This window comes from Schistocerca americana, chromosome 1, assembly GCF_021461395.2.
Source record: "Schistocerca americana isolate TAMUIC-IGC-003095 chromosome 1, iqSchAmer2.1, whole genome shotgun sequence".
In the NCBI taxonomy this organism is placed as follows: Eukaryota; Metazoa; Arthropoda; class Insecta; order Orthoptera; family Acrididae; genus Schistocerca; species Schistocerca americana.
In genome coordinates this window covers 655,045,083-655,072,652 of record NC_060119.1, presented here as the reverse complement: position 1 = coordinate 655,072,652, position 27,570 = coordinate 655,045,083, and the positions used below count along the sequence as shown (strand labels likewise).

The window sequence follows — 27,570 nt, the reverse complement described above, 5'->3', positions numbered from 1 at the left end:
AAATACACACACACTCAATACAAAGCCCTAGTGGACTCCATTGTCATGGATGGAACTATGGGAGTCACCAACCTTGACATGGAAAGGATGGAGCGACAGGAAGTTTTGGATAAAAATTGCGAGTGGTCCCAGGAGACCTCAATCATACAATGTGGCAAGGATATGATGTCGTCAAGTCATGCCGTATGCTTTATGCAAGTCAAAAAAAGACAGCAAGCAGATGCTGCCGTCTGGAAAAGGCTGTTCGGATGGCAGACTCGAGGGACACAAGATTATCAGTGGTAGAGAGACCCTGGTAGAAACCGCCCTGGCACGGAGTCAGTAGGCCACATGACTCCAGGACCCAACACAACCACCGACACGCCATACGTTCCAGCAGCTTACAAAGATCGTTGACGAGTCTGATGGGCCGATAGCTATCCACATCAAGCGGGTTTTTACCGGGTTTGAGCACTGGTATGACGGTGCTCTCCCGCCATTGCGACGGAAAGACGCCATCACACGAGATCCAGTTGAAGATGACGAGGATATGTCGCTTGTAGTCAGGTGAGAGATGTTTAATCATCTGGCTGTGGACACGATCAGGCCCAGGAGCTGTGTCAGGGCAATGTGCAAGGACACTGCGGAGCTCCCACTCTTTAAATGGGGCGTTATAAGAGTCACTGCAGCATGTAGTGAATGAGAGGACGTTCCCTTCCAGCCCCCATTTGTGTGTGCGTAAGACTGGGGAGGGGAGGGGGGTAATTTTCCGACGCAGAGACTCAAGCAAAGAGCTCGGCAATTGCGTTTAGGACATAAACGCAAACTCCACTTGACACTCGATTGTAGTCGCTATGATTCCTGTAATATCCTTTATAGCTGCAGAGGGCAGGGGTCCGAATTGCTGGGAACCAGGTTTCCTGGAGGGCAATGCAGATAGCAGGTGTAAAGCGTAACAGTTGCTGTAGCTCAGCCAGGTGGTGGAAGAAACCGCAGCAATTCCACTGGAGGATGACATCGTGAGACTTGGAAGGCATGGAACATTCAATGAGGCAGTCTACGCCTCAGTCACCTGCTGCCACTGATTTATTGCCTGATCAGTCTATATCCATTGTGTCTGAGGGTCTAGCGAGATCTAGGTCCTCGGCGAATGCCAAAATCTCCACCCCATCCTCAGCCGCAGAGCTTGTACGTAGCAGTGGTGTGGGTGCCACCACAATTTCCTTGGTCTTAGGGGTTTTCTTTTTGGATTTCTCTTGCTGCTCTTTGGGTTTCCCTGGCTGGGAGGGCTTCACTGGCTCAGTCTCCAGGACTGAAGATGAGCATGACGCCCTATGACCAGCTGCTTTTGGGCTCTTCAGCCATTGGCAGGTGTCATCTTTCCCACTAGAAGAAACCTGGAAAGGGAGTGACCCAAGGGACCCCTTCCCAGTGAGAGAAGCCGAAGAAGACTTACCCTTCTCCAGCTTAGAATTGGGGACAGATGTCCCCGATGGTTTGGGGGGTGTTGCTCCCGAAGTAGGTGGTGCAGGAGCAACAGGGAAGGAAATGCCCCCCACCATCAAGGGGCAGGTGTAGCCTTCCGGCTCTGACAGGTGACCTGGGTAGGTGGAGCTGATGGTACCAGAACTGTTGTAGTGGCGGGGTAAGACAATGTCATACACACAGGATGCAGGCGTTCAAATTTTCTCTTAGCCTCAGTGTAGGTCAGTCTGTCCAGGGTCTTGTACTCCATGATTTTCCTTTCTTTCTGGAGAATCCTGCAGTCAGGCGAGCAAGGCGAATGGTGCTCTCCGCAATTGACACAGATGGGAGGCAGGGCACATGGAGTATTGGGATGTGATGGGCATCCTCAATCTCGGCATGTGACACTGGAAGTATTGCGGGAAGATATATGGCCGAACTTCCAGCACTTAAAGCACTGTATCGGGGGAGGGGTATAGGGCTTTAAATCACACCGGTAGACCATCGCATTGACCTTCTCAGGCAATGTATTACCCTCAAAGGCCAAGACGAAGGCACCAGTGGCAACCTGATTATCCTTCGGACCCCAGTGGACACGACAGACGAAATGTATGCCTTGCCGCCCTAAATTGGCACGCTGCTCATCGTCAGACTGCAAAAGAAGGTCTCTGTGAAATACGATACCCTGGACCATATTTAAGCTCTTGTGGGATGTGATGGTTACAGAAACATCCCCCAGCTTGTCACAAGCGAGTGACTCCCGTGACTGGGCAGAGGATGCTATTTTCATCAAGGCTGATCCAGATCTCATTTTGGACAAGGCCTCCACCCCTCAAACTTGTCCTCTAAATGCTCAACAAAAAACTGTGGCCTCATAATCATGAAAAATTTCCATCAGCTCTCTAACATACAAGGTACAGGGGCGAATAAGATCTGTTGCCATCCTTAGCCTGACGTTCCTCCCATGGTGCGGCCAAGGAGGGGAATGATTTAGAATCATACTTCTGTGCATTGAATTGAGTTTGTGATTGCTTAGAGATGATGGACTACGCTTCATTGCATGTCATCTGCCCTGATGCCAGCCACTCTGACCAGGGCCCTTCCCCACGGGTGCCACCCAGCCATTGCAAAGGCCACCTGGCAGGATGCCATTGCCGGGAGCCCTGATGCCCCAGGGGGATGGGCATCTACCCCTTGGAATACGTGGGGAGTTAACAGCGCAGGCATCAGAAGAGCGATCCCTGTGTGGTCAGGGGGCTACAACCAACAGGGTACATGGCGGCCCCACCACAACGGACTGGCTACTGTGCTGGATATCAGGTGCAAAGAAGTCCGTGGTCATTGTCGATGCAGAAATTGACACTGCATAGTTCATGGTGGAAAACGCACCCAGGGAGGTGGCCTCACCCAAGAGACGGAGAACGGGCATGACTGCAATGCGACGACAAGAAAGTGGACTGCAGATCTCAATGCATGATGGACACGATGCACCTTGTAAGGCATCGTTCCCCAACTGACTTGCTCTTCGGGAAAATTTTGAAGAATGGAGGTCAAACCCTACAGGGGACCATCACATAAAGGCCGAAACATGTGGAACTCCTTTTAGTTGCCTCATACAACAGGTAGGAATACCTCGGGCCTATTCTAACCCCCGGACCCATGGGGCGGGGGAGGGCGGGGGGGGGGGGGCCACAGATGGGAGGTGGGGCACATGGAGTATTGGGATAGGATGGACGTCCACAATCTCAATATGTGATTCTAGAAGTACAGTGGGAAGACATATGGCCGAACCTCCAGCATTTAAAGCACCATATTGGGGGAGGGATATATGGCTTGACATCACAGAAGTAAGCCATCACCTTGATCTTCTCGGGTAATGTGTCACACTCGAAGGCCAAGATGAAGGCACCAGTGGCAACCTGTTTATCCCTCAGACCCCGATGGACGTGCCGGTCATAATGAACTCCTCGTTCCTCTAAGTTGCGGTGTGACTCGTCGTCAGACTGCAAAAGAAGGTCCCTGTGAAATATAATACCCTGGACCATATTTAAGCTCTTACGAGGTGTGATGGTAGCGGAAACATCCCCCAGCTCGCCACAAATGAGTAAAGCCCGTGACTGGGCAGAGGATGCCATTTTTATCAAGACTGACCCTGACTACATTTTGGACAAGCCCGCCACCTCCCCAAACTTGTCCTCTAAATGCTCTACAAAAAACTGAGGCTTCATCGAGAGAAAAGAGCCCATTGGCTCTTGTACATACGAGTACTGGGGCAAATAATGTTCACTGCCTTCCTTAGCCTAGCGTTCCTCCCATGGTGTGGCCAGGGAGGGGAATGATTTAGGATCATAGTTTCTTGTGTTTTACTGAGAATGGAACACTTACAGACTGCTGGTGCTTGATCACCAGCAAGTGATGACGTGGCACGCTATGCCACCCACTCCGACCAGGCACTGCAATGGCCACCTGGCAGGATGGCCATTGCTGGGAGTCCCGATGCCCCAGGATGATGGGCATCTACTCGTTGGCATACCTAGGGAGTTAACAACGCAGGCATCAGCAGAGCGATCCCTGTGTGGTCAGTGGGCTACAACCAACAGGGTACATGGTGGCCCCACCACAATGGACTGGCTACCATGCTGGATATGAGGTGCAAAGAATTCCATGGTCCAAGTCGGCACAGAAAATGACACTGCATGGTGGGTGGAGGAAAACGCACCCAGGAAGGTGTCCTCACTCAAGAGATTGAGGATGAGCAGGACTGCAATGCCATGATGAGAAACTGAGCTAAAGATCTCAATGCACGATGGACTCTATGCACCATGTAAGGTGCCCTTCCCCAACTGGCTTGCTGTTTGGGAAAATTTTGAAAACCAGGGAACGATCACATAAAGGCCGAAAGGTGTGAGACCCCTCTTTTAGTCAACTCTTATGACAAGCAGACAAGCAGGAATACCTCAAGCCTATTCTAACCCGCAAGCGCACCAGTGGGGAGGGGGGGGGGGGGGGGGGGGAGTGGTGGTAGGAGTCTTGAGAGATGCCAGGGGGAGGGGTCCCATGAGGGCTGTTCATTTTTGGAATACAAACTACGACCAACTTAGAGACAGAAGTGATGACACTTTCTGCACGACCTGACCCTGATTTTGCAGGAGAATGCTCCAGCATGTACAATGCAAGCTGTTACTGATTTGTTTGACTGATGGGGCTGCTAAGTGCTATACCACCTACTGCACTCCCCTGACTTAAGCCCTTGTGTGTTCAACAAGATTTCTAAACTGAAGGGAACACTTCATGGCATTCACTTCAGAACTGCTACGAATTTGTCAGGCAATAGACTGTGCCGCTCAAACTGTAGCACAACTGGCACTGCTAAGGGTATCCTACGACTTCCACATCGCTGGCAACGTGTTATACACAATGCTGGTGACTACTCTGAAGGTCAGTAAAACTTTGAAACACGTATCTATTTTGTATGAGCTGTAAATAAATAGTTGCCACTATTGAAGTTCCAACCCTCATAGAATACCATACGACAAAAGTGGATGAAAATAAGCAAAGTAGACTAATTTTCGTGTCGAATGATCACTTACTTCAGATACCGCTCGAATAGTAAAAATGGCAGCATTCAGTCTTCGAACAAGATCCTGAACGTGGGCTCTCCGCAAGTTTACTACCTATCTGAACACCTAGAAATTTGAACTGTTCAGTTTCATTAATCATATGCCCATTCTGTGAAATCAAAACGTCAGGTTCTGTTGAAATGTGTATTAGAAACTGTAAAAACTGAGTCTTACCAGGATTTAGCATTAGTTTATTTTCGACAAGCCATGAACTTAGGTCATGAACTGCACTATTTGAAACCGAACCAATGTTGCACACAACATCCTTCACTACCAAGCTAGTGTCATCAGCAAACAGAAATATTTTAGAGTTACCCATAACACTAGAGGGCATATCATTTACATAAATAAGGAACAGGGGTGACCCCACACCGATCCCTGGGGCACCCACCAATTGACCATACTCTACTCAGACCCCACTTCACAGCCATTATCAACATTTTGAGTGATGACCTTTTGCTGTCTGAGCTACTCCCCGTATTCCATAATGGTCCAACTTCTGGAGCAATATTTTGTGATCAACACAATCAAATGCCTCAGTTAAATCAAAAAATATGCCTAGCGTTTGAAACCTTTTGTTTAACCCATCCAGTACCTCACAGAGAAAAGAGAATATAGCATTTTCAGTTGTTAAACAACTTTTGAAGCCAAACTGTACGTTTGATAGAAAATCGTGTGATATAAAATGATCAATTATTCTTAGATACACAGCCTTTTCAATAACTTTAACAAACACTGATGGCATAGAAATAGGTCTAAAGTTGTCTACATTATCCTTTTCTCCCTTTTTATAAAGTGGCTTTACTACTGAGTACTTTAATTGTTCAGGAAACTGACCATTCCTTAAGGAAAAATTACAAATATGGCTAAATGAAGGGCTAACATATGCAGCATAGTACTTTAATATTCTGCTAGGCACTCCAAAAACCATGAGAGTCCTTAGTCTTCAGTGATTTAATTATTGACTCAATCTCCTTCTTGTCTGTATCACAGAGGACTATTTCAGACATCGATCTTGGAAAGGCATTTGCCAAGAGAGTTATATGATTCCCTATAGAAACTAAATTTTTATTTAATTTACCAGCACTGCTCAGAAAATGATTGTTAAATACTGCACATATATCTGATTTATCAGGAACAGAAATATTTTTATTGCGAGCTGACTATTTTGTCGACCTTGTGCTGCTGACCAGACACTTCCTTCACTACTGACCATATGGTTTTAATTTTATCCTGTGAATTAGCTATTCTATTTACAAACCACATACTCTTTGCGGGGAACAACACAGTCTGCATCGGATCAAACGAATTTATGAAATCTACCAACATCTTTTTTCTTACACCATCATATACAAAATTTATATTGAAGGCGCCGCATATAACTAATTTCTGGTACTTCCTACAAAGTAAATCAAGAACCCTCTCTAGCTTGAGCAGAAATGCTCTGACGTTAGAGTTAGGGGACCTATGAACAACAACAATTAGAAGTTTAGTTTCACTAAATTTCAACTGCCCCTGCTGCACAACATTCAAATATCTGTTCAGTGCAGTGACGTGATACGTCTATGGACTCAAATGGAATACTGTTTTTTACGTACATAGCCACTCCCCCAACACACAAGGAACTCCTTGAAAAACAGCCAGCCGATCTGTATCCTGGTAAAGGAAGCCTCTGAATTGTCAAATTGTGGTGCCCTGATATACCAATAATTTCAGAGTCAACATCTATAAGCAGTTCACATTATCTCTAATACCTCTTATATTTTGATGAAATATGCTAATTCCTTCTCTGCACTACATCCTCTGAAGGTGAGCCCTTAGAGGGAATTCCTTTAAGGAGGTATACCTATCACCTGACTTAAATCTAAAAAAGTGCAACTCTAACACAAACTACTGCAGGAATTTTTCTATGAGTGATTCTACCACCACTCCCCACTACACTGCCACCTGTAAGCTTTGCCAGCCTCCCCTTCCCATACCTATTGAGGTGCAGGCCACGCCTAGTGAAACCCAATCTACTGATAGACCCAATCAGCACCACTGAAATGTGACCCACGCCCTCTGCCATCAACGCCCTCTCCAGCCCCATGTTAATGCGCCTAACAGCCGCATTAAGATGAGGCCGATCATGATGCTGAAACAGTTGCAAGAAATGCGCATTAGTGCTACCAGTTTGAGTAGCTATCTTTACCAGATCACCACGTACATCCTATTCCCCATCCCTATCAAGACTGTTCCCTGCTCCACACACTATCACTACTTGATGCTCTTTTGTAAAATTACTCCATAACTCCCCTGTGCTGTCAGTCACCTGAGCCAACCCTGCACTAGGCTTCACAATGCTGGTGACCTGGTACTCACTCCCAACACTACCTGCAACTGCTGGTTCACACCTCTACCATGCAAACTACCTGGCAGCAGAACCTTCTTCTTTCTGTTAAGACTTTGCAACTGATCTAGGTCTCCTAACTGCTGAGGACTGCTACATGTTCCCTACAGCTACACGAGGCTCCTCTCCACTCAACTCTGACAGTTGGTCAAATCTATTGCATATATGCAAAGCTGAACTGTCTGAATACCTCTTCTTCCTATCTGCCCTCTTGCCAACTGTCAGTTCCCATTCCCCACCACCCTTCACCCTCCTCAATGTATCTAGTTCCTCCTTTGCATCTTGTAACTGCACCTGAAGGGTACAGATCTTACGCTCCTGCTCCTCTATCAACCTATTTCTACTACAGATTCTGCATTCCCAGGAGAGGATCTCGCTAAAATGCCCACTGGCTTCCCCACTGCATCCCCAGGCACTAAAATTGTGTCTCTCCATGAGTTGGGAAAGCCCTCAGTCAACCAAACCGTATTGAAAAGGAACAAGAGTATTTCCTTTGCATTCTGGTAAAGTACTGTACCACACTATACAGGATTCGATCCTTACCCAGGGCAGTTCCCTGGAACTGAGACAGGGCACACTCAAGCTCCCACATGGAGAAAGAGCAACTGTATTCCTCGGTGTTGCTAGAATTAAAATTTCAACCATCCCTCCCCACCAATAAACAATGGAGTCAGGAAGCTGGATCTTGACTTGCAGTGACAGTGATCACTGTAATCCGCCATGGCATTCACTATGTCGCCAGGTGTAGGTTGTAGACCCCTTGCCGCAGCACAGCAGTTACAGGTCATCTGGCACACATGCCAGATATCCTCCGTAAGGCTTCCCATATCTTTGTAGAGCTAATGGAACAATTTATCAAGTCCAGAAACGCTTGCCAAGACCTCTTCTTGTTCTCCCTGATTGTCTGTTGTACCTCTGCCCTCATAATTTGGAAGTCTGTGAGGTTCGTAGCAGAAAGCTGACATTTAAACTGTCGCATGGCTATGCATCTCTCCCTCACATTCCACCATGGGGCATGTTGCCGCTGAAGTTGGTCTGAAGATTTGGGGATACATGCATGAGCGGCATGGTGGATTACATTAGTAATGTTATCCACCCAGTCCTATATCTCAATATTTAAAAACAGCTAACTAAAATTACAGTGTCCAGTTCGCTCTGCTGAAGTGGTCACCGGAACACAAGTCATTAACCACTTCCCAGTGAGCAGCATCAACAAGGGCAGGAGAACAGAAAGCAAGGTCTACTGCCGAGAATGACCCCATGGCAGTGCTAAAGTGTGTACTGCCACCACCATTAAGAAGGCATAACTTCTGACACAATAAGTCTTTTGACACCTCAGCCCCTGGGGCACGTTGATAGAGAATCCCATAGCACACTACATGCACTGAAATCTCTTACAAGTAGGAAGGGTGGAGAGAATTGTGAAATCAGGTCAGAAAGACCCTCCCTATCCAAATTTTTCATTGGGCAGCAGATACACACTGTAGATGGTAACAGTAGGAGGAATATGCACCTCGACAACAACTGCCTGAGTAGCTGCTCTGAGGGAGACAGAAGTGGAGTGGTACGTGTCACTCACAAAGATAGTCACTCCACCGTGGTCATCGTTCCATTGGGGCTCTATCACCTGATCACAGGTGTATCACTATGTTTAAAATGTGTTTCCTGTAGACACAGACAGAGGAGACACTCCTATGCTGATAGTTTCAGGTCCTGCATGTTTTCTGTACCCATTCACGTTTCACTGAAGCACAAGAGCCATTTATCTGAGAGGTTTACATTTCCCCCTTGCCTCTCTGTGTGTAGGAGAAACCATTTCAGAAGGGGAAGAACTCAGTGGACTCAAGGTTCATCGGTACAGACTTCCACGGCCAAGTTGTCACCCTCTTGAGTGTTCCTGGATCTAACGAACCACCCACTTCGATCCTGCCTTCTTGACAGTACGCTTAACCTTGGCCTTCTCCTTCAGATTCGATGACGCCCAAGGTAGGCTGTGCCAACCCAGTGTGCAGCATTTGTCCTGACAAGGTAGCATCAGCAGCAGGAGGAGCCGAAGCAGTGGTCACCGTTGGAGTTTGTGTGGGGACAGCAACAGCAGGAGCGGAAAAAGTGGTCACCATAGGAGTTTGCATGGAGACAGCAAAAGGTCCAGTCAAACTGTCACTACCACAGGTGCACTTGCATGAGCATTTCTTGGTGTCAAGGTACTGTTTGGATGGAAACCCTCGCAGTCGCAGGTTTCTTCGCGAGTATAGCAGCAAATGAAGTGGAAAATGTTGGCTGCTGAAGTGAAGGGATCTGTACATCATCTTTGCTTCACCATAAGGAAAGCAATTAGTCACCTTTAAATCTTGGATTTTCTTTTCTTCCTCGTACATCTTATACATTCTGCTCCAGGCTGGATGTGGACCTGAACAATTGAAACTAAGATCAGGGGAGGTACACACTGGTACTTTAAACAGCTCACAGGTCTGAGGAAGTACGGTATGACATTCACTCTTAAAAATCCAGCTTTAATATAATCTAGCAAAGCCAGCGAATCAAATGTCAATGTAAATGAGTCTGATTTTTCCAGTTTTCCATCCACACAATGCCTTACTTGTTTAACCTCAATGATCCCTTCATCAGCCCATTCCTCCCACAACACGCAAGTGTCCATATGCATGAAGTCACTGCATGTGAGCACTCCTCAAGAGGGTCTAAAGGAAAACGGTGAGAGTGGAAGAAAGTAATCTGCGGTCCCTTGTGGTGGCTAGCCACAGGAGGCGGTTCTCCCACTTCCCGACCACCCCTAACACTGGAAGTTGGAAGTGGAGAAGTATTATAGGTTAGTGTAAAATCCACTCTCCCTCAGGAAATGCAACACTTTGGTAGTGGCTGTCTTGTCATCCGCAAGCATCTGAGATAGTGAGGTAGGCAACCTGAGAGCATGCCACAGAACAGCCAGCAGGGCGCACTCAACAATAACATGTGCTATCATCAATAGACTACCGCAGCTGCGGTGAGGAGGATCCTCCTGAAGCAGAAGGAATTCAAGGGTGAGTCTCATGTGGCCAATGCATTGTCAGCACAAGACAATGGACTCTTTCCCATAGGCCTGGAAAGATGTATGCCACATCTTATCTGACCCTTAAATTGGTCTCAACTTGTTTTAAGTTGTAGTAGCCTACCATTCCAATTCCCAAGCCTCAAAATATTGTGCCAAAGTTGTAATCGTAAATTAAGGTCATTGTCTTTCCAGGGCTGTAGAGGTCAGCCAGTAGATTCTGGATGTTGGCGACCAAAAGATTTTCAAGATAGCACAGGGTTAGGCCTTTTAAGCAACTCACGGAATCACCAGATGTCAAAGTTCTTCGTGGCCTGGGATTTGACATACTGCAGAGCCTGAGAAATGACAACCAACTCTGCAGTGTATAACTGCAGGCACTCAGCAGAGGCTGCTTCCCATTTTTCTTTGCATGAGCAAAGGTGTAACCGACCCTTCCGTTGACTACTGTTCCGTCTGTGTATATGCATAACAAATTAGAATAATCATGGAAGATTGAAAGAAACAAGCATCCGAGAAGAGTAGGATCAGCATCCTTCTTGGAGCAACAAAAAAGGTTCATCCACACATAGCCCGTACACAGTCCACGGCAGCCGTTGAGATGGAGCTCTAGGAACACAGACTAACAGAGGCTGTTGGAGGTCCCTCAGTAGAATATCCAGTCAGATCCCAGTTGATCTTCCCCGTTTCGGGTGATGTGTAAACAGCCTGAACTGTTGGTTGTGGAACAGAGTTGAGCAACATGGGAGGGTAAGCATCTGACAGGTTGTGACTGCATAACTTGCCAGAAGCTTCCGTCGTCTAATCCACAATGGTGGGAAATCAGCTTTCACAAGAGGCTGTCAACAGGGCTCGTACAAAAGGCCCCCGTTGCCAACTGCACACCAGTTTGGTGAACAGGGTCCCGCAAGCTCAGTACAGGTGGTGCTGCTGACCAATAGACAACACATCCATAGTCAAAGTGGGATACAATCAGAACTTTGTAAAATCTCAGAAGAACTGCGTGGTCTGTAACCTGTGAGGAGTGATTAAGAAAATGGAGACCATTCAGCTTCTTAATGCAAGTTGCCTTGAGCCGGCAGATATGCCGCAGCTAAGTTAGCTCGTTGTCAAAATACCTAAGAATTGGACAGTTTTAACCACTTCAAGTAACTGGTCACCAAGATAAATTTCTGGGTGTAGGTGCACAGTCCGGAATTAACAAAAATGCATAACTCATGATTTTGCAGGAGAAAACTGGTAGCCGTGATTCAGGGCCCAGTCATGGGCTCCAGACAGCCTTCTGAAGTTGGCACTCAGCAGGGCACACTGATGCAGAGGCATAGTACAAGAAAACATCATCCATGTAGAGTGACGGAGAAATTATGGAGCCCACTGCATTTATGATACTAGTGATGACCACAGTGGAGAGCGTTACACTCAGAACTGATCCCAGAGGACTCCAGTTTCCTGTACATATTGGTTGTTGAGAGTTCTGGACAAAAATCAGACAAGATAGGAAATTCTGTATAAAAATGCTTAAACTGCCCCGGAAACCCCACTCATGCAGTGTAGATAGGATGTGATGTCGCCAGTGGTGTTGTATGCCTTCTGTAGGTCAGAATACAACAATCAAATAGTGGCAATGTGCAGAAGCAATGAGCACTGCAGATTCCAAACGCTTCACATGATATGTGGTGGACCAGAAAGCCCAAAAACCACTTTGGCATCATGACATATACCCTCCAGCTTCAAGACACCGACAAAGAGAGAATATGACCATTCATTCAAATAGCTTACACAGCCCATTCGTCACAGAGATTGCCAGTAGTCAGTTAAAATGTGTAGGTCCTTTCCTGGTTTCAAAGCGTGAATAACAATACCCTCCAGCCACTGACAGGGAAATACTCCCTCCCGCCAAATGCAATTAAAAAGCACGAGGATACGTTTCATGCTGTCAGCACAAAGATGTTTGAGCATTTGGTTGTGGATTTTGTCAGATCCAGGGGCGGTATCTAGACGCTCTGCCAAAGTGCTGCGAAGCTCCTATTCACTAAAAGGGACATTATATAATAGAGAGCCATGTGTATGGAAAGACAGGTACCCACTAAGGTGTTCCCAGGCCAGGGAATGAGGACAGTAATTACTGTATGTAGGACACTTCAGCAAAGTGTGCGGCAAAAAGCTTGACAAGTACCACAGGGTAAGTGCAGATGTTACCACTGATATGGATGGAGGAGCTGCTGTGGATGGTGGATGGTCAGAAATGTGGTGGAGTTTAGTCCATACTTGTGACAATGGGGTGTGGGATCGCACAGTTAAGACACACTGCTCCTCACACTCCAGCTTCCTTTCCTTTATTAAACACAGAACTTTAGACCAGAATCTCTTGAATTCTATTAAATTATCTATAGACAGACGGTGCTTGAGTTGTTAAAGCGCCCTGCGGCGTTCCCTGATAGCTGTGGCTATATCTTCAGACTACCATAGCACAGACAACCGTCAGCAGCAGGAGTAATAGTATCAATAGTATCCTGTACCAAGTTGTCGATATCCATCACACATCTGGCTGCAAAAGTAGCTGTAGATGTGAAAGCCTGCCAATCCACTTTTCGAAGCAGCTGACACAGAGCATGTTCTACGAGTGGGAGGGAGAGAGAGAGAGAGAGAGAGAGAGAGAGAGAGAGAGAGAAAGCAATAGAAAAACGGTCTCTGTCACAAAGGTCCCCATGGACGCGCCACTGAATCATGGGTGAGATACTCAGGCTGCAAACTGTTAGATCAATAGCTGAAAATGTTCTGTGAGCCACACTGAAATGGGTTGCAACTCCAGTGTTAACTAGGCAGACGTCCAATTCTGAAAGGACGCGTTCTAGCACTCGGCCTCTGTGAGACAGTGTTGCAGTCCCCCAATAAGAGGAAGAGCGCTGGGAGCTGTACCATTAACTCTAACAGCTTGTGATAATGGAAAGGTCTGTCTGGAGATTGATAAACATTACATAGTCATCCGAACTGACAGGTAGACGCCCTTGGCCATGGCTTCGAGTACAGTGATAAGGAGCACCTGCTCACTGAAAATATCAGAGTGTATGAGGGTATAGACCCCACTGGACACCCTCTCAACAATAACACACTTGGTACAGTACACTTTGTAGTTTTTCACAGCAGGGAATTGTGTTGTTGTAGACCGTGTTTCCTGAAGAGCTATGCCAATTACGGAGTAAGCAGCCATTAAATGATGGAGCTCAGACAAATGGAAATAATAGCCGTTACAGTTCCACTGAAGGAGTGTTGAAGTCACGTCTGAGAAAGCAGTGAATGGAAAAGATAGGTGTGATTACTTCGCTATCAGGTCATGATCCACCTGATTGCTTGACCCGTCGTCCGTGTGCACAGGCTCGACCACTGCAGGGCTGGGGAACGGAACATCTGAAGCCTCAGAAAGTAGCTTATCTTTCTGCTTATCCTCCTTAGACTTCAATTTCTCTATTTTATCTTCTGGGAGAGAAAAGGATCATACTTTTCTTCAGCCCACAGCCTGTGGCTACTGGTCCTCGTCTTGAGAGGGGAGTGCCTTGACAGGTGTCCTTATCCCTGATTCCAGAGGACGACTAATCATCTCTGTCCGCACAGATGGCGTGTGAACCACCAGTGCTATAGGCGTAGGAGATGAATCTGACGTTCCCTCCCCCAACTGTAGGACAGGTCCTGGAATACTATCAGGGCCAGGAGGCGTTGTGCAAGACCTTGCCAAAATGGTTCAAATGGCTCTGAGCACTATGGGACTCAACTTCTGAGGTCATTAGTCACCTAGAACTTAGAACTAGTTAAACCTAACTAACCTAAGGACATCACACACATCCATGCCCGAGGCAGGATTCGAACCTGCGACCATAGCGGTCACGTGGTTCCAGACTGCAGCGCCTAGAACCGCACGGCCACTTTGGACGGCAAGACCTTGTCATCATGTGATGTGCAGACTGTGATATGACAGTTGCGAAATTGGAGGCCATATTAGTCGGATGAAGTCTTTCAAACCTTTTCCTTGTATCTTGGTAAGACAGGTGGTCAGGCATTTTATACTCTAATTTTTTTTTCCCTCTTGAACACTGAGCATTGCAGTGAATGAGGAGGGTGCGGTTCTGGACAACTGTCACATTGAGAGGGTTGGTCACAAGGGCTGCCCTAATGGGACACCTGTCCACATGTCCTACAGATAGCCTCATTGGAACAGCAGGAGAACATGTGTCCAAACCTCTGCCACCCAAAACATCTAACTGGAGGAGTAAAGTAAGGCCTGACATCACATCTGTAAACCATGATCTTAATCTTCTCAGGTAAAATGTTTCTGTCGAAAGCTAGGACAGAAGCTCCAGCATCCACTCTATTATCCTTGGGTCTATTTTGGCTGCAGCAAACAAAACTCACTCAATGTCATGCCAGAATAGTATGCAGCTCATCATCATTTTATAGTATTAGGTCCCAATGGAAGATAACACCATGAATTCTATTGAGCTTGTTATGTGGAGAAATGGTGACTGGTATATCTCCTAACTTGACACAGGCCTCAATTGCCCGTGATTGTCTGGCAAGCAATGTTCTTATCAGCAAAGATCCATTTCTCATCTTCTCTACTTTCACAATATCCTCAAACCAATCTTCAATATTTTCGACAAAAAACAACATTGCCTTTGTTGTAATGAAAGAGCCGCTGTCAGTGCGGGAACAAACCAAGAACTCGGCAAACTTTCCACTTCCATTTCTCCTCACCTGGCTGTCGCCTTGAGGGATCATCAATGACAGAAACATCGTAGGATTGTAAACATCTGCATTAAAATTACTATTCCTGATTGATGGGATGGCTGTGTCAGCATGGCCACTAGTAAGTTTGATCCATTTCACTGTGGATCATCCGGCCCGATGCCACTCTCTCCCACTGGAGGCTCTACCCATGAGTGTCACCCCACCAAGGCAAAGGCCACCTGGCACAGTAGCCGTTGGCCAGAGTCCTGGTACACCGAAGTGGACAGGCACTGACTCCTTGGCTGATAGGAGGAGGTCAGAGCTCAGGCATTGGCAGTGTGATCCCTGGAGGGGACATGATAACCCCACCATGACGGACTGGCTATCGCACTGGATTTCAGGTGCAGAGGTAGATCTATTTTATTGGTAGGTGCATGAGATAACACTGCACAGTGGAGAGAGAATGTACCACAGTAGGGCATCCTTCCCCCAAACGGCTCGCACTTCAGTAAAATTTGGAATGCTGAAGTAAAATCCAAAAAGGAGACCTGCATTTAAAAACCTAAAAAGGTTAAGGAAAAAGCATTACTAAAAATACGAAAACAGCGGAAACCTTCAATTGTCCAAAGAACAGTTACAAGACCAAGGTAAAAAAAACTTGACCCAATAAAAAGAAAGACTCCTATTAGCCACCTCTTACGACAGACAAGGAAGGTTCTTGAGTGTATTCTAGCCCCCGAAACTGTAAGGGATTCGTTGTAGTTAGAGATATGGTGGAGTTTAATTGGAATAGGGTAGTCACTCAAAACTTTGGACTTCAAACGTTTAGTAACTAGCAGTGATGTCACTGTTTTGACCAGCAATGTGCCTTACACAACTGTTTAACAGATTTTAGGGTTCCAGCCAAACCATGAAGGCCTTTCCACGTATAGAAGGGCAATACCTTCTCAACACATCGTCGTCTCTCTTTATCATAAGGAACGCATTTTGACATGTTGATACAATTATTGAATTTTAGAGGAAGACTGCTCCGCAGGGCTATCCTCCCGCGCTCACTTTTGGTAGTGCATCTCCTCGGTTTGTAGTAAAACTTAAGACCTTTTTTTTTTTTTTTTTTTTTTTTAATACTAGTTTTACTATTTTTGCTGTCCAGGCAGTCATGCCAAGATCCCTATTCCCGTGACACAAAACATGTTACCACCACGCCACATGGTGGCTGCTGAAGCATGCCCAGTGCTTACAGTGACAGGGGACAGCATTTACCAGTCCCCAGCTCACGAATCCAAAGGTCGACAAGCCCATAGCAAGCAAACAAATGTCGAGTCTCTGGGGGCGTTCATATATAATATACTGATGGAGAAGGATGAAGAGTTAGGGTTGATGAAGTCACAGAGCCTAGGGATGAATCCAGCTGTGGCAAACCTTGTTATTCTCTTTTCTAGTAGGTCGTCTGAGCATGTGTTATCATTTGTAGAGGGTCAAGTGTCACTGGCTGACAGAGGCTTGGTCAGATACAGAGTTGTTACAGGTAGCAAGTTTGTGCCTGTCAGAGGACACGAAGCCATTCATACGTTTCACAGTGGCACTAGACAAATCAAAATACTGAGCAGCTCAAGCAAGTATTGGTAGAGATACAGGAAGCAGAATAGTGCACAGTTTTTTGTGACCAACTGGCTGGTATTTCTAAGATGCCTAACAAAGCTGGGGAGGAATCTGTGAACAGAGCTAAAAAGCTTAGTGTACATACATATTAGTGAATATGTAGTGAGGAGGTAAATAAGGTATTACTACAGGAAACCAAGCAAAGTGCACTCGATCCTTTGCTGAGGGATTAGACACCAGAGATGGCGAGGAAGGTGTGCAGTCATGTGCCTAAGGATCTCCATGCAATAGTGAGGTTGATGCTGGAATATGAGGAATGTTTTGACAACCAAGTTTAGGCAATGTGTGGACTTGGTGTCTCCTGCAAGTGAGCCCTATAACATGATACTAGGACTAGACTTACTGTATCAGCATCACACTATAATTGACCTCCGAGGACGTGTAATGGAGATTAGTGGGAAAATATTCTGGCTAGGAGGAGCTGTCGTCAAGATCGATTTGTTGTGTGGAGCATCTGTTGTACAACGCAATCTGAGTAACCTTATGAACAATGACATTAAGACTTAATTCTCATGGCTGTGTGCCAAATGGCACCGGGAAGCCACTATGGGTAAATGTGGGGCCTGACTTACCAGTAAGTATGTTGTGTGTATCCACTGGGAGATAGTGAGGTATTACATGCAGCTTCTTGTTTAGTGAAGCAAAATATTGTACACGGATGGGAGAGGGGCAGAGGTATGGTTGTACCCATCACTGTCAATAATTTTCATGTCAAGGTGATTGAAGTGTTAAAGGAAACACTGGTGGTGACATCTAAAACTCTGGACGAGGAGGAGGATTGCTCCACAGAAGGTGTAGGCTATAAGAGCATAGGATGCTACTAACACCGCATTTTGTAGGAGGGTGAAGCATTTGGAAGGAACAGTGAGTGCAAAGATGGAAGAGCTATTGTTAGAATTTCAGGACTTGTTCTTTCCAAGAGGGCCATTGCCTGCAACACCCGTGATGAAGCACAGCCAGAGGCAGTATAGAATACCATGGTCTCTGCAGTCGATTTTAGAATAGTTTACTAATCAACAGTTGGCCAACAGCATAACAGAAGAGTAATAGCTGCTGTGGGGCGGGAACTGTAATTGTATCGAAGAAGTCTGCAGAAGATCTGAGGTTATATCTATTCTGTTGCGATTACTGTTATTTGAAGAGTAAGACTATGACAGATGCCTACCCAATTCCAAACATCACGGAAATGATATCTTTACATGTTCAGAAATGTAAAATTGTGCACTTCACTAAACAAAAAACCATAGTATCTTATGACTATAATATCAATGACTCAGTGTTGGAATCGGTAACTCTTACAAATACCTGGGTGTAACACTTTGTGAGGATATGAAAGGAAATGGTCACACAGGGTCCATCTTGGGTAAAGCAGGTGGTAGACTTTGGTTTATCTGTAGAATACTGGGGAAGTGCAATCAGTCTACAAAGAAGATTGCTTATAAATCACTCATGAGACCTGTTCTAGAAGATGGCCCCAGTGTGTGTGACCCGTACCATATAGGACTAACAGAGGATATTGAATGTATACAGAGCAGGGTAGCACAAATAGTTACAAGTTTGTTTGATACATGGGAGAGTGTCACAGAGCTACTAGAGGAAACTAATTGGAAGACTCCTGAAGATACATGTCAACTATCCCGAGAAAGTCCAATAAGAAAGTTTGAAGACCAAGCTTTAAATGATGACTCAAGAAATATGCTACAATCCCCTACTGAGGATAAAATTAGAATAATTACTGAATGTTTTCAGCAGCCTTGGGACATTATCAGCATAGAAGAATGCCATTTGGTTTAAAGAACACACCAACAACATTACAGCATTTGTTGAAAGGATGGAAGCCTTGTAAATGTCCAGTGCATCTAGATGACATAACTATTTTTTCAATGGATATGCAGCAACACAGTCAAATAATCAGGGAGGTGTTCAAAGCATTAAGAGCTGGACATCTAACAAAGAGCAAAAAAGACACTTTGCATTGCAAGAAGTAAAATATTTGGGTCACATAATTAGTAAAGATGGCATTGAGAACTGATCCGAGATTGATAAAGGCAGAATGATATCTTCCAGTACCAGGAACGAGTTACAATACTTTCTGGGTCTTTCATATTATTATAAAGCTCACAAGAGGATCTGCAGATACAGCACAGCTGTTTACACAGTTATAACAGAACGGTATCAATTTTGAACATTCTGAAGAGCATCAGACAGTGTTCACCCAACAGGTCTCTTAGTAGCAATGCAGCACCAAGACACACCTGGTATTCCTGCAATACACAGGTCTGTGCAAGCGATATGTCACAAACCACGTACAGTTGCAATGCAAAGACTTGACATATTTTCTATGAACCAGAGTTGACCGACTTCTGCAAGGTGTCTATCAGTTGGAAACCAAAGCTCATCATGAACTGACAATAGCAGGACGTTTTGTGACTTTTTAAAAGTTTTTGGGACAGAGAATTTATCCTTGGCTAGGAAGCATACCTAATTCAAAGAACGAAAATAAAAAAAATAAGGAAAGGTAACTGGGGCTTCCAACAACGCCTGTTTGTTTACTAGTTACTTGGAAACAATCTCATTAGCACACACACAGCTCACATGAATAGTGTCATCCCAAATGCAACACCAATAATAAGAGCAACATACATACAGAAAAAAAGAAAAATCCACTGTATGGTTAAACAGAGGGACAAATATATGAGCACCTACACATTAATAACGTGCAGACTATATTTGTTTATTCATTCAGTTGCCATCACTAACTCAAAAACTAAGTGGATTGTTTTGAAAGTCAATATTACTGCTGCAGGGAGAAAAATTACCAACATCAATGGTCAGATGAAGGTTACCAAATGATACCAATTACAGGAACTGTTTGATAATGGGAACTCAGAACAGGTGATGAATAAAGTAGACAAAATTGTGACTGCAACAAAGACCAGGTGATGAATAAAGTAGACAAAATTGTGACTGCAACAAAGACCAACCTATGAAACACTTTTCAGTCTTCACTGTAGCCAAATTCTTTCACATGCCTGTAAGTACCAAAACTGCTCTCCAGTTTGCAGTAAAACAAAGAATACTGGATAAATTTCTGCGTGATAAATAATAATCTTCATGTATTATTGACTGCCACAGAAATCACTGCTGAATTTCACATATTCTTCCACAAAATAAAGTTAATTGGGGATTTCATTATAGGAATTGGGCCAGAGATGTGAGTGATTAACTCCTATAACTTTCACTCATGTAGATTGTTTACCACTTTCACCCGCCACACTGCTCTTATCCCAGACAGCTTTCAATGATTTCAGAAATCCCACCACTGTCATAAGGGGACATTTTTCTAAGTAATCGTACTTTATGATCTTCATTAGGCCTAATAGTTTATGGCTGTTGCACATACACTAGGTACATATTAAGTATGAGCTACATATTATTTTATATTGCGTGTGTAGATGATCTAGCGATTAAACGCCCAAATTATTCTCTTATATAAACAAGGCCCTACAAGATATAATGCTCGTTTACATCGTGTTTGGCATAAACAACTTTTTCAATGAATTTCAATTGGCAATGAAAAACACCAAGAAGTTTAAAATCTACACTTAAATTAAATGTATAAACAAAGAGGTGCTCGAATTTGATAGACCCATTTCCAACACTTTGAATTTAGATCACTACAGTATTGCGTAACCCAACAGCTGATAGTTTATATGTCTTAACAAATTCCCATCATGCTTATGTTTTCAAACAACAGCTTTCATGAACTGTTTTTTAACAGCACTACCTTGTGAACCGCAGTCTGCACAGACGTCGGTGATAGTTCGTAGTTTTCCTTTTGACATTTTCCAAAATGTTCATTTCCATTAATACTGTCGGCAGTGGACACTTTCTTCGTGGATAGGCGTGGAAAACGAGTAACTGTCACCGAACAACAAGATTTATGTTTTCTACATAGTAGTACTTCGTATTAAATTTAATTGTAGTCTCCTTCAATTAAATGTCACGAAACACCCAAGAGTCATCGCACAGCCGAACGAGCACATGCACGTCACTTATTTGCACCAAGGTACACTCCCAACACTCGCAATTTGTGAAGAACATTTCCACAATAGCAGAAATGATTTACCATTTAACATCTGTAGACATCACATCTGAAAAATAGTATCTCTGAGCCAATTGTGTCTAAATGAATGTGTAGCAGGTAATTCTGTTGACAGACTGTTAAAGTTCTAGGACAACAATGCGAAGCGGAAACAAAGCCTTCGATGATTGAAATTTACGTTATTTACATTTTTCCTGGGCTGTGTTAAAAACACACATGGAAACTATCGAGACCTGCATCGATTTGATGATGTTACTCCCACAGGCCGCAAATCACTATTAAGTGCATGCTGTTATACTGAAATTTCAAACCGTCTCGTAGCTGAATGGAACGCAGGATTAATGACAACTTAGATATTGACGTGAAAAATATTCAGACATCTAACTATATAACAACCACTGGAATTACCGCCATATGCCTAAATTTGCTAATGTTCCTCACACAGTGTTGGAAATCACTATAAACAGCCCAAAAATAAAAATTTCATTGCCAAACAGAACATGGGTGTTAATAACTGTTTCAAAAATGAAAATGTTATTAGATGTTACCATTTTGGCGTTTTCCATTGAAAACACTTACTGTTCTACCAAATACATTTTCAAATTTTAGACGATGAAGTGTTTACTACAAACGTAATACGCCTACGTTACAAGACGCAAAATAAAATTAATATAATATGCTATTTATGTTCCAAAAGAGGCACACAATAGGAAGACAGTATTGTAAAGTTAGGTATCATCAAATATTTCCTGAGAAAACTATAAGCTAGATGTGATTTTGGACAACAGTCATGGACCACAGAATGAGATGTTGTTTTTGATCTCCGACAGAAATTATTACTCCCTACACTTCCCCCATTAGCAAAAATGATTCCTTGATGCCTCATGATATGCTCATCAACCAAATCCTTCTTTTCATCGAGTTGTGCCCAAATTCAATTCAGAATCTCCTCGTTAGTTTTTCTGTAGTACCACATTTCAAATGGTTCTGTTCTCTCCCTGACAGAATTTCTCATCAGCCACTATTCAATTTAGCATACTGCTACACTCCTGACAATTAGTTTTAGAAAAGTCTACTTCACACTTAAATTTACAGTAAATTGGATGTTACATGTTAGATGTCTACAAGATGACATTTAGTTGTCAATCGATTTTATTTTAGTGATTCACTGAGTGTGTGAAGACACGAGTTTGACCTTGTATATATTCTATGGGGTCCACCATAGAATAACAGATGTGGAGGAGACAATTAAAATGCATATAATATTCGCTGAAAGATGTAACTGAAGGTTCGTTAAACATTTCATGTGTGTTCAGATATTCCAATATATGAGACTAAATATCAAAGTCTGCTGTAGTGCACTATGTAAAATTATCAACACCCAGTTTACATCTTATTTAATGATGGATCTGAATTACAAAGTAGCAAGGTGTACCACAAGGTTCCATACTCGGGCTAGCATTGTTTATTCACTACATAGATTATTTGCCGGAATTTGTAATACAGAAACAAACAACGTATACGGATGACACTGCAACTGAGGCGTTGAGAACCATAAGGGCCTAAAACTGGGTTCACACAAGCAACAAAAGTGTCACCACAGCTAGTGGCATATTGCGATTGCTATGCAGTTTGTAATGCGACACCCTCCTCTAACATCACCTTATCTTTACAGAAATAACCGATACTATTTATACTAAATAAATTAATTTGTTATACTCTGTATGTACAGTTAAAATTAATATTCTTGTGAAATATTTGAAATTACAAAATATCTGACATACTTAAAATTCATATTATTAATTGCACAATCTAACACTAATTCGAAATTTATTTCTGGATTCATTTGTACAAGAATATTATATCTTGGTGATGGTTCTTCTTTTGTCAAGAAGGTATGTAAGCTCCTTCACTTTGTAAACTCTTTGGAATATTGTGAGTTCAACAGAACTTTAGTAGTAGTTGGCATGTCTCTGAAGGAAATGCATGTAATTTTCTAATCTTGTCAACAAATATTTGATTTGTGTTATAAAGTGTAAATTGTAAACTCGGTGTGATACAGAAGAATGGGATAAAATAAAAGAAAATCGTAGCAACAGATAGTACTTCATCAGTGATTTAGTCATCTGGAACCCAGTAAGACCAAATTTCAGCTTCAAGAATGTACCCCTAGATGCAAGAACTGGAGCCAACAACAAGGAAACATGAAGATAAGTAAAAAGTTTTTCTTTTGTATATCTTATGCCTCTGGAAGTGAAGACACTAAGAAAAATTTAATACTGATGTGTGGGAGGATAAGATTACAATTTGGACGTGCGAACTCACAGTTTTCAATGGTATAACTCAAAAGACACAAAAGTTCAATTTGGTTCTACTTTTTTTACACTACTTTTCTTCCACCACTGCTCCTTGGTGTCTGTACTTCGAGAAATGGGCTTTCTGTGACAATTATTGTGGAGTAATAGTGTACTCTGTTCTGTTACAGTGTGTTTTCATTGTATTACTGAATAAACTCAAAGCAGTGGTTGGCAGGTACATGTTTGCAGCTTCTGGAACAACAGGAACAGCGACCTATGTTTGATTTTTTGCACCAGCATGTGTGTTTGTGAGAGGGGGGGGGGGGGGCAGCCAATACTTGGAAAGCGATGGCCAATGCAACACCGTTAACAATTTTTAGATTGAGAGATGTATAAACTTAATACAAGGAACCAAAAAGCGAGTCATGTAAACTTGGTGATTTGTGAGACCAAGCAGTGTATAAATTGTGGATTACATTTAGGAAATAGTTCGCAAATGTGATGTGGCAGCTGTTGAACTAAAAATTAGTTATTCCAAAAGCCTATATCATCGAATATGTATAATTAGATTCTAAAAATCTTGGAAGAGTAGTGTGACTACAGATGATATTTACATGTCAGCTGTTAGTTAGTTTGCCATTCACAGAGTATTTTCATCTTCATGAGTTAATTCCTTAATAAATTTGTTGTGGCCCCTGATTGAGTCCTGTGAAAATCTATTTTCAGACCCATCATTTGAGTTTCATTTCCTTGTATTTAACTCTTGTCACCTATCTAATGCCATAACTGGCACTATAAACAATTGAAGTGTTTGAACAGATCGTAATTGTATGTGTGGTGCATTGAATATCCATCCTTTATTAGTAATTTTTGAGAGTGTTTCTCATAGAGAATGTTTCAGTTCTAATTTGATATTAATTCTAAACTTCACAACAGTCAAAAGACGCTGTCTTCACTAGCCTATATTTAGAAATTTTATCAATTAACATTAATAAAAAAGTATAATCTTAAATATGAATTAATATTTCATAACTATGTGGTACATTTTTTCCATAGTAACTAATGATGTTGGGACTTGCTTAAGAAACGGTCTAGACCCATGAGACGGTGGTTTCTCCACAAATTTGATTTTCACAAATATCTATTTTTCTCAAAACTTTCCTTCTGTGGTGTGGAACCTAATATTGTCAGTGCCTCAGTTATATGTACAGCTAAGACAAATGAGGCACTTGAGAAGGAAGCACTCCTAAATATTGAAACATGGATCCTGACAGAGAAAACAGAGTAAAAACTCATCATTTATGAAAATAAAATACTGAGAAAATATATGGACCAGTGAAAGAAAATGACCAGTGGAGAATAGGGAAAAACAGAGAACTTAGACAATATTACACACTGCCTGACAACATAGTGAGTGTGAAAATTAAGAGACTAAGCTGGTATGGCCATGTGAGGAGGAGCGGAAAGATCACGGTAATAAAGGCTGTAATGGATGGAGAAGCTGAAGTAAAGAGACCACTGGGACAGCCGAGAATGAGATGGAAGGATAATACCGTGGGAGATATGCAGATTCTGGGTCTGGGAGATGAAGATGCAGATGACAGGAGTGTGGAAGGCTGGACTGAGCGAAGCGAAGGATCAGCTGCAGTTTGTGTGGCCAGTATAATCAATAGCCACAAAACAATCTTTCTGTAAATAAATCTAAAACAATCCATGGATGGTTCAAGCCAAAATGAGTGAAATATATAATGTCAACATTACATTAAATAATGAGGCAATTAAAGAAGCAAGCAGCATATAATTTTTAGGAAATATTATAGGTAAGTATTTGACATGAGTGGAACAGATAGATGTACTATGTACATGAAAAGATAAACAAACAGACTTTCATTTTTTGCAAAACAGCAAGAGTTGTGGATGATAAAGTTCTCAGGACTATGGACTTGCATTCCCACATCTGTCGTACTGTATTCATATATGGAGAGTGCACAACATAGCTACTTAAAAAGAATATTTAAAATTCAGAACACAGCAGTGAGATGCATAGTAAAAATGCCACCCAGACAAACTTGTAGATAAGCTTTTGTATCCTATAATATTATGACATTGTGCTCTCTCTCTCTCTCTCTCTCTCTCTATATATATATATATATATATATATATATATATATATATATATATATATATATATGTGTGTGTGTGTGTGTGTGTGTGTGTGTGTGTGTGTGTGTGTGTGTGTTTTTCTGAATCTTATGGATATGGGAGTAAGTAATAAACGCCCTAAATGAAGATATATATTACCACATAACAAGAGGAAAGGAAAGTTTTTGCTCAAGACACCTAAATCTCAAACCAACAATGACTGCTCACAATGAAGCAGGCAAATGGTTTTTTAACAAGGTATCAAAATCAATTAAGGAGTGAAAGGAATTAAATTTATTTAAAAATCGGTTAAAAAGGGGATCTTACAGATAAGTCTATGTACAGTATGACTGAGTACAAAATATCAAATTAAATATCAGCTGTTATATTGTACAAGAATATATACATATAGTACCTCATGTGGGGTTGTTGGTACCCCCATCGGGCACCTCCCTGGGTGTCAGGTAGGGGAAAGCTTCCTAGATGTAATGTTGTAACCGCAGGAACAAGCCAAGTCTAATTGCAGTACCTTAAGAATAGTACGTGGGACGAAGTTAAAATTGTAGCGTGGGACGCCAGGCGTGGCAGAAGGGCCAGCCGAGGCGGCACTCGAGCTGCAGGGCAGCTGGGTGCTTTGATAAGAAAGTAAACAGCCGGTAGATACAAACGAGGGTCTGTGCAGGGACTCATGATAAGCATTCAATTAAGAATATCAACAGTAAGCATTCCTGGCTAGAGAGAGAGGTCTGGGAGTGGAGAGAGAAAGAAAGAGGGCCCTTGGTGGGGACCGCACTACGTCACGAGGAGCCAATGAAGGGCTCAGGACGCAGTGCGTGACCATATAGGGAGAGGCGCCTCTGCCCCTCCACTCAGCCTCTGAAGAACAATAGCAACAACAATGTTTTAACGCTACCAAATAAGGGCACGTTGCCTTCGACGCTACGTCAGGCCAAGCGCTGGCGGGGTCGGAGGGGAAACGTTAACAAAACCCGAGAGCACGCCGCTCTGGGGAGCGAAGTTGTGTCAGGTGAGAGCAAAGTTGTGTCGGGTGAGAGCGAAGTTGTGTCGGGTGAGGGCGAAGAGTTAGATAGCAGCAGCCGACTTGGGCTGGGGAACGGGCTGTAGGCAGGCAGCCGGAGATAGTCGCTGGAGAGCGTCAGGGCGTAGCCGCGGGACGTCTAACGTAGGGTGTTAAGAAACGTTGCAGAACTTCTAGTAGGCAGTCGGAACGGTGGAGTCAGTCACCGTCTCTGTATTAGACTTGGCCTTCCTGTGAGTGCAACCACTGTCAGATAGGACGATTTGTATTCACTTAGAATAAACTGCAATTTGTTAAAGTTATCACGACTTTAATTTCTATCACCTTCCTAGCCTTGTGAAAACCAGGGATTATTACATCTTAGCCAGATCAAAAGTCTCCCTCTCATTACGGTCAACCGGCTAAAATCCCATCCACGAACCGTGTCGCCCAATCCCTCGCAATACCCACGCTTGGGACGCGACATAAATAAAAACTTTTGGTGCCAGGTGTGGGGTTATCACAGAGGCGCATAGGCAAATAGGAGGCAGAGACATTAGATTTTGCTACAGCGACTGTGGCAATTGGCAGGAAGTTGTGGCGACTCGCAACTTTCAGCATTAGTAGCACCAGTACGTTAGAGTCCAGAAAGGTAGTCCTCGCGGGTGCAGGGCAACGCAGGACAGCGGCAGCGCGACGCGGAGCGACGAGGCACAGAGGTGCCTAAGCAGCCGGCGTTCGAGTCCGGGGGTCCGGGCCGAGCAGCAGCAGAAGCGGCAGCAGCCGTAGCAGCGGCAGCCGAGGAGAGCGACGGGGTCGGCACAGCCCAGCAGAGCGGCGGCCGGCGCATCGCAGCAGCGCGGGACAGCGCGGGCGCAGACACAGCGCGGAGCAGCGCGGGACAGCGCGGGCACAAAGAGAGCGCGGAGCAGCGCGGGACAGCGCGGGCACAAGGAGAGCGCGAAGCAGCGCAGGACGACGCGAGCCAACAGAGCAGACGGCGCACCACAAAAGAAGCGGTAATTGTAAAACTGTATTAAGAATATTGTATTTTGTTGTGTAAAGTGTTAACTTAGTTAAGATGCCCCTAACTAATGAAGTTGCGTCATCCTCCAGTAGTGGTAAG

General features: G+C 43.8%; 1 protein-coding gene across 1 annotated transcript in view; it reads right to left on the bottom strand.

The window, feature by feature from the left end:
- Positions 1-21,240, bottom strand: part of LOC124608242 (ARF GTPase-activating protein GIT1) — a 222,306-nt gene extending 201,066 nt beyond the window's left edge. The window contains exon 1 of the mRNA XM_047139971.1: positions 20,670-21,240. Within this exon, the coding sequence (XP_046995927.1) occupies positions 20,670-20,727 (58 nt within the window). The 5' untranslated portion in view covers positions 20,728-21,240. The remainder of the gene's footprint in view (positions 1-20,669) is intronic.
- Positions 21,241-27,570: the final 6,330 nt, after the last annotated feature.